The sequence below is a fragment of the Babylonia areolata genome, chromosome 22, assembly GCF_041734735.1.
Source record: "Babylonia areolata isolate BAREFJ2019XMU chromosome 22, ASM4173473v1, whole genome shotgun sequence".
In the NCBI taxonomy this organism is placed as follows: domain Eukaryota; kingdom Metazoa; phylum Mollusca; class Gastropoda; order Neogastropoda; family Buccinidae; genus Babylonia; species Babylonia areolata.
In genome coordinates, this window is record NC_134897.1 from 26,999,701 (window position 1) to 27,008,282 (window position 8,582).

The 8,582-nt window shown below is 37.4% G+C and overlaps 1 protein-coding gene across 4 annotated transcripts in view; it reads left to right on the forward strand.

The window, feature by feature from the left end:
* Window positions 1-3,392, forward strand: part of LOC143297340 (tropomyosin-2) — a 71,625-nt gene extending 68,233 nt beyond the window's left edge. For all 4 annotated transcript variants that reach the window (XM_076609635.1, XM_076609636.1, XM_076609634.1 and 1 more), the window contains one exon: window positions 1,752-3,392. In XM_076609635.1, the coding sequence (XP_076465750.1) occupies window positions 1,752-1,834 (83 nt within the window). In that variant the 3' untranslated portion in view covers window positions 1,835-3,392. The remainder of the gene's footprint in view (window positions 1-1,751) is intronic.
* Window positions 3,393-8,582: the final 5,190 nt, after the last annotated feature.

The window sequence follows — 8,582 nt, forward strand, 5'->3', positions numbered from 1 at the left end:
TATTCTATTTTGCCTCCCTCTTCCCTGGTAAGAGTCTTTCACATACAATGATTTTCTCAAAACCTCTCTTCATTTTGACATACAGGCTTTTGAATTTTAAAACAACTCTTTTTTTTTTCCAGATATCTTCGGTAAATTGATTCTACATGTAATGTTTTAAACAAGAACCTTCTCTGACATCTTCAATCCCTTTCTCAGATATGCAGGCTTTAGGACAAAACTGTTTTATGAATATCAATATATTTTCGCAAACCTTTTGAATTACTTCCTTTTGACGCACAGGCTTTGATTAAAAACACCATTTCCCAATATCTCCAATCAATTCAGTCCACATGCATTGTTTAAAACCAGAGTGTTTTAGCTCTTTCACTTCATTCCACATAATATTTAAGACTTGAATATTTTCAAGTTCTTGATGTTGTAAAACTGAAATTGTACATTACACTGTGTGAAAAAGGCTGTGTTTGAAAACTCCTGAAGGAATGTGGTCCTTCCTTTGATCCACTAGGAAGTTGAAGGGAAAGTTCTGTGTGATGAAGTGCTTGGCTGCCAGTGGCTGCAGTGATAGATGTGGGTTGTTTGCATGGCTGTGGTTCACTGTGATGTAGACGTACTAGTGGTACTAACCTGTCAGTGGAACATGCATCGGTCTGCATGGATTGAAGTGTGTGGATATGTTGGGGCGGACGTTTGGAGGTAGAGTGAAAACCAAGCATGACTAATTGACATGATCATGATTACATTGTGTTTTTTTACTGACACAAACAAATGACATAAATACATTCTTTTGTTCTGACAGAGCAGGTAATGTCTGAAGACCTTTCACTTGACATGTAAGCTTGCACAAGTTGCAGTGGTTTTGGGTTGTGGCCATATGGTAATCTCAGGAGCACTGACAGTTCTTAGGGGATTGTCAGTTCCAAGGGACTGTTGTTATTGGAAAATGTGGACAGAGTGAACCTTGGTTTGATCATGTGATAACGATTGAGAGTTTGGCTGAAGCAGAAAAGAGCTGCATTAAACATGTGGGATTGTACATGGAGAGTATGTTTTGTGAAGGTTTATGAATATTGGGTAAATTTGATTGCAATGGTTGATTTCTCTTTCATAAATCAGTTTGGGTACAATTGACATGTGACATTCCTTTATTGTGTATAAATCTGAGCCATTCTTTTTTAATATAGCAGATAAAGAAATAGGAAATTGAGGTCAGTATTTGTGGATTTATTTGGTTGTTGCTATTGTTTTTTTTGATTTTATAATGAAGAAATGTCAAATTTCATGTCATGTTTTCCTGTCGTGTATTAAGTTCTGTGATTCAAAGTATAATAGTCTTGAATAAGTACTTGTGAGTTGAAAATGTGTCAAAAATGACAGAACGGTAATATTATATATGCCATAGCTGGAAAAGAAATATTTTGGTCAGAAAATGATAGCAGTGGTGACAAATTGAAAATATTAATGAGTGGTAATATTGTTGTCAATGGGTGTGGAGGTAAGAGAAGTATCATAGGTCAGAAAACTATAGCGGTGTTATGATACTGTTAAAGGGTTTTGGTGTAATACTGTTGTTAATGTTTGTTTGTACTTAGAAAAGAGGTTGGCCTTAGTGGTTGGGTGAGGCTCCAAGCACCATGATTAGATTTGATTTAGAAAAGAGGTGTAGATCAGGCTGGCTGTGGTGATGACAATGATGATGACGATGGAGATAAAACGGTGGTTTAACATGGGCATGTGGTGCGGGGTTTCAGATGAACTGCTGGCAGAGAAGGAGAGATACAAGAACATCAGCGACGAGTTGGATCAGACCTTCGCCGAGCTGGCAGGATACTGAGCTGTCCCCCCTTCCCTCCACCTTCCTCCTCCCTCCCCCAGCTCTCCACTCACTCCAGTGCTGTCGTTTTTTGCAGAGAGAAACCATTACTTTTTGTCAGTCAGACTGTCTAACACACACCACGCCTCCAAAACACTCGCTGTCTCTCTCTCTTCTCTCCTCTCTCATCTCACTGCTGTCATTTTTGAACAGTGTATGACAAAGATTTGACCAACACGTCAAACAAGATGTAAAGGAAAAAAAAAAGTCTCTTAATCTCTTTTTTCAGTTAATCTGTTTGCTTGTACCTATCTTGTTTGTACAGAGTTTTGTGTCAGGAGAGTGTTTCGAATCGGCCAAAAGCTGCTGTGGGTACTAAGGGGATAGTGGTACATTGGTACCGCCCCAGTCACTTACTTTGGTAGAAAGAGGGTTATTCCATCCCGTCACATAGAGTTTGGGGAATGGTAGACTCATTCCTTGGAGTCAACACTTTTTTTCTCAACTAGTGTTCGCTGATGTGTACAGAATACAGCTTTGTCAAGTCTTAGATGGTATTTTTCTTACAGTGTGAGATGACGTAGCGGTGTCGATTCAATGAATTGTGATGTCTTGATTTCGATGCAATGCTGAGCATACCCCCGTTAGTGTATGTGGCTGTGTCTAGTACCTCTGTACCTTTTGGCTTGTTACGGAAAACTGTCAGTACCAAACTACTTCAAGGATACCATGCAGCACACCACAGGATGGTGCTGTCGGGGTCAACACGGGTCACACAAAGGGCAAGACAGGTCAAGGTCACGAGCAACATCTGGGTCGGTCTACCAGTCTGTCACACACACGCCCAATATTAGATCAACCAACGCACAAACTGATGAAGATGAGAGAATCTTTTTTCAACCCACCTCGCTGACCTGACTTTTCTTTGCACTGTCAGTGGCCGTGTTGGTGTCGACAGCCCTGTCCAATCAGGTTACAGATTGTTTTGTGCGTGTGTACATCACTTCACAGTGTTCGTTAACACCGCCATGTAGTGGGTGTGTTTGGTTTCCAAGATGCATGTGATCTGAGATCGGTGGAAAAATGTGTATTTATTTTTGTGCATAGAGTTGTTGTTTTTTTTCATCATACCTGTTCTGCTTTAAAGGAGGCCCATGATGGGGTCAGCATTTTTGTTTTGTTGGCTGTCTAAAGCAAAAAAAACAACAAAAAAACAAACTAAGGAAGTTGCTGATCAGGTGATAGGGGTTTGGATTTAAGAGTTCAGTGACGTAGGGAGGGAAGGGGTTGGGTGGGGGGCTTTAAACCTGGGGGGTATTTCTCATGGGGCTTTTGTACTTATCTGCGACGATGATCTCTCGCAGCCTTTGGAACACTTGTGCGCAGGGAAGAGAATTTAACGGATTTCAGCTTTCTTCTGTTTCCCTTAGCGTCTAGTCTTACTACCACCACCTCTGTACGACATGCCTGTATCGGTGAATGTTACACTTAGAGAATGTTAGCTATGGCTTTGCTAAACACTCTGGATATTGCCAGCATTTTTTTTTCTCAGATAATAAAAAAATTCATCTACTTCCCATATCTTGTCTTGTGTGATTGTATCAGTGGACAGAGGAGAGAGAAAGGAGTTATTCAAATCACCCATGTTGCAAAATTTATTTTTTAGTGGAATGGATTCTTACAAATGAGGACCTACACTTATTTCAATACAAAAGGTCCCATTTCTCGCTGCTTCTGGACATACTATTTGTACAGTAAATGCCATGACTATTCTGAAACGTTTTCAATGCTTTTTGCTGTTTTAATAAAAGGTGGATCTTTATGGGTATTATGTGGCTTTGCACATTGTGTTTCATTGTGTTAATAAAGTCATACCACACTAATTTGGATCTGAATTTATGACAAAGAAGAAAATGTTTCAAAAGCAACTTTTCTTCAAACACACAAGCACATGTGTATCCTCAAAAACTTTAGGACACCTACACTACACCAAGTACATGAGCCCTCATAAACTTATGCACATCTATACCACACAAGTACATGTGCCCCCACAAACTTATACACATCTATACCACACAAATACATGTGCTATCACAAAATTACACACAGTATACCACACAAGTATGTGCCCTCACAAATCTCGGGCACACCTGTACCACACCGACACGAGTTCATGTGACCCTACAAACTGAAACCTCACATGTGCAAACACTTGGGTCACAAGACACACATACATGCAAACATGACAAGTGAACTATAAGCTGTTGACGCACAATGAATCAACAAGCAGTATTCATCTCTTGCGCTGTTTGCCTTCCCCTTTAACCCCTTGGGCACCCCTCCTCCCTCACGCAACACGTACCCAACCACCCACACACACACTAACGTAATGTAATCTCAACCCAGTCACTTTTTTCACAACAAATAAACTCATGAATGTCCAATCACCATGACAGCAGATGCTACGGGTCATAAAATCTCACACTACAAAATTCATGATCATGCCAAAGTAAAAGAATGTAATTAAAAAAGAAAAAAAAATCTACAGCAAATTAAAAATGTGTTTTTGATCGTACCAAATTAAAGAACGTGTATAAAATCTCACACTGAAACTATTCAAGACACCAAAATAAAAAGCTAAAGAAATGACAAAAAAAAAAAAAAAAGCCAAGCCAGTCATGAAGTACACACACACACACACATCCTCGATAAACAAACCTGTAAAATTACAACCCAGTCACAGAACTGGAGAAAATATTTCTGCAATGCCATGATACACATATTTTATGATATGAATCAATTCTTCAAACAAAAAAAATTCTAAATCAATGATATAAACAGTAAACTCTAAATCAGCAATTTTCTGACCAATAAACACAAAATCAATTATATGACCAGTGAATGCTGTACTCTTGACACTGTCACAGAGTGGTCAGTTCTGTCCAGTTTTATCTTTTCTTGACAGTCCAACTGACCACACAGGGCAGTAGCAGATGCATCTACATCTATAGGCAAAAGTATGTAAACGATGGCCAAAAAGAGATGAGAATCATCATGTAAATCAAAATCAAGTCAACGTGTACATGCATTCTATCTCCACATCTTGGTACAGGTACAGGTACAGGATTGGGGACTTTCCTATAAGCCTTCTGGCTTTTTAACGTCCCTTCACTATTGTCTTAATCAAGTGTTGCACATGCGCCAGGAAAAAGTTTCTTCACTGATCAAAATCAAATGGTTTTATTAGAGATTTTTCATCATTGTCGATAAGATTTTTGAACTGGTTAATAGTGTTAGCTGTTTTTGTTGAGTTAGTCAGTGCATTCCAGCCTTTCACTGCTCTAAAACTAAAAGACGATTTACGAACATTTGTTCTACAATATTTTATGTAAAGATTAGTATCTGAGTTTCTGGTAACTTGGGATTTACTAGCAGAGAAAAAGGTGCTATGATCAATGTCGACCATTCCGTTCATTATCTTAAAAACTAGTATCATGTCTCCTCTATATCTTCTATATTTTTGGGAGTGCAAATTCAACTGTCTCAAACGACTTTGATAGTCAAGATCTCTAAGTTCTGGAATTATTTTAGTTGCTCTCCTTTGTACTTGTTCAATTGCTTTGGACTGTCTTATTAATCTGGGATACCAAATTGTATTGCCATATTCTAGGATAGGCCTAACAATTGTTTTATAAAGGTTGACAAAGATATCCTTATCCAAGAATGTAAATGTTCTCTTGATAATACCCAGTACTTTGTTGGCTTTATTTATCACTGCTTGGATATGTGTATCAAAGGAGAAGTTTTTATCAAATATTACTCCCAAGTCTTTTTCTTCATTACATTCCGAAATAACCATAAAATTCATGTTATCAATTTTCATTTTATATTCATTTTTAGGGTTATTTTTTCCTAGGTGTAGCACTTTACATTTTGTTGCATTAAAATATAGATTCCACTTGTTAGACCAGTCATATAGGTTGTCTAAGTCATTTTGCAATTTTAAAGAATTCTTAGCTATATCATAAAGTTTAGTGTCATCAGCAAATATCCTGCAACAACTACTAACACAATCTGGAAGGTCATTTATAAAAATGGTGAATAAAATAGGTCCAAGAATGCTACCCTGGGGTATTCCACTCAATACTTGTGCATTTGGTGAAAGACTATTTCCAACTCTTACCCTCTGACTTCTCCCCAACAAGAAACTGCTTATCCATTTCAATACATTCCCATTTATCCCATAATCTTTTAGCTTTTTTATTAACCTATAATGTGGCACAGAGTCAAAAGCTTTTTTAAAATCTAAATATATGATATCTGCAGATTCCTTTTCTTCTAATAACTGGGTTAAATCTTCCATTACCTCTAACAGTTGAGTTATACATGACCTCTGTTTTCTGAATCCATGCTGGCACGGAGAATATAAATTATTTGTAATCATAAAATTAACTAATATATCTCTAACTAGTGATTCTAATACTTTACATGCCACACATGTAAGACTTACTGGTCGGTAATTACTTGGATCAGATCTAGTAACCTTTTTAAATATTGCTGTGACTACTGCAGTCTTCCAGTCATCTGGAACCCCATCTAACTCTAATGATTTATTAAATAATGTACAGAGTGGTACTGACAATTCCTCACTAAGTTCCTTCAGTACACGTGGAGGTAATTGATCTGGGCCCTGAGCTTTACTAGGGTTAAGTGCCTGTAATTTTTCTTTTACTGCTGTAGGAGTTACAATAAGATCACAAAGACCGGAATCACATTTTGGCTCTTTTGACCCAGTAGGAATATTTCTTAAATCTTCTTTGGTAAAAACACTAGCAAAGAAAGTATTTAAAATATTTGCCTTATCCTCATCACTTGCTGCCAATTTTCCATCTTCTGTTTTCAAAGGACTAATACCTGTATTTGATTTTGTTTTAGCTTGTACATATTTCCAGAAATATTTTGGGTTTGTTTTACATTCTCTGGATAGTCTTTTTTCATAGTCTCGTTTGGCATTCTTTATTATATTATTGCATTTATTCCTAGCTGTGATGTACTGTTGGTGATCATATATTTTTCTTGTTTTTAAATACTTCTTATACAAATTATATTTCTTTTTAACACTTTTCTTAACTCTGCCTACCATCCAAGGTGGTTTTAAACTTTTGTTTTGACCTATTGAGATTTTTGGAATGTGTTTCTCCATACTATCTAGTATTTTTGTTTTTAGGTATAACCAGTAGTCATTAACTGATTTTCCTTCTAGGTCACTCCACTGAATTCCCTTTAAATCTTGTCTCATATTTATATAATTACCTTTCCCAAGGTCATATTTATAAATTTCCTCTTCCCTTTGTGCACATTTATCTATATATAAATTAAAAGTAAGTGTATCATGGTCACTTTTTCCGAGTGGGGCTAAATGTGTAATGTCTGATATAAATTTCTCATCATTAACTAAAACTAAGTCAAGGAGATTTGGTTTCTGTTCTCCGCGTCTGCGGGTTGTATTGGTTACCATTTGGCATAAGAATGAGTCTCTTAAGCATTCACAAAAAGTATTATTGTCTTGATTGGTCCATTGTCCATTCCAGTTTATTGTTGGGAAGTTAAAGTCGCCAACAATACACACTTTATCATGCATTTCTATTTCTTTATGTTTCAGTAAATTATATAGTTCCTCTACATTTTCAGTGGTGGAGCTGGGGCTCTTGTAAATACATCCTATAAGCACTTTCTCATTATCATTTGATAAGAATTTACACCAAACACTTTCCTGGAAAGGTTGTTCATTTAGTGTTGCACATTCTACAGCATGAAGAGATACATGTGTATAAATGGCTACTCCCAACTTGGGGTCTCTGTTTTTAAAGAAGTCATAACCTGGTATGTTATATTCAGATTCATTAAAATCCGTTTGATTCTTAGCAATAATTTCAGTCAGAGTTATAATTTTTGGTTTTAAATCTTCAATGATAGTTAAAAATTCACTACGTTTATTTAAAAGGCTATCTACATTGGAATAAAGGAACACACACTCATTTTCATTCACACTTTTTACACTATGTACAACTGTTCTTCCTTGGAGTCAAAGTTTGCCCTTTGGCCTGTCCTGTGTATCATCACCAGGACCAAGCTTCTTGGGTCTCTTGACTATGGCACCCCCTCTTATGACAAGATCTTCTTCTCCACTCTCAGATCTCTCCTTTAACTCCTGTTTCAGCTTTTTGAAAGCCTCTCTCTCTTTTGGTGTTGAGTCATGATTGATATACCTTTTTTCCTCCATTTTATTGACTCCAAAGTTCAGTTTGTGTGCATTCTTCATAATCTCTCTCTTCCCCTCTTCGGTCTTCACTGTGACTCTGAGCAGACGGGGTTTCCTATCACTACCTATTGTGAACCTGCCAAGTCTGACTGGATTTTCCAGTTCCTCTGCTACTTTTTCATCTGTGACTTTCGGTACTAGCTTTTTTGCTATCCTGAGGTCTTCAAGTTTTCTTTCTTCAGCAGTATCTGCCTGACTTTCTTCAGCATTCACTATCACTATGTTCTGCTTTCTTTTTTCCCTCTCTTGTTGTTCCTCTAACACCTCAGTGACTTTCTGATCAACCTTCTCTTCAATCATTCTCTCTATCTCTGAGGCTGAGTGCTTGTCCTCTATTTTTTGCATCCTGGTGTCCATTGTTCGCATCATTTTTAGGATGATGTCAAGCTTTGCCTCTAAGCGGGTTTTGTTTGGGTCAGGGGCCTCGTGCTTGCAGCATTCTGTGCA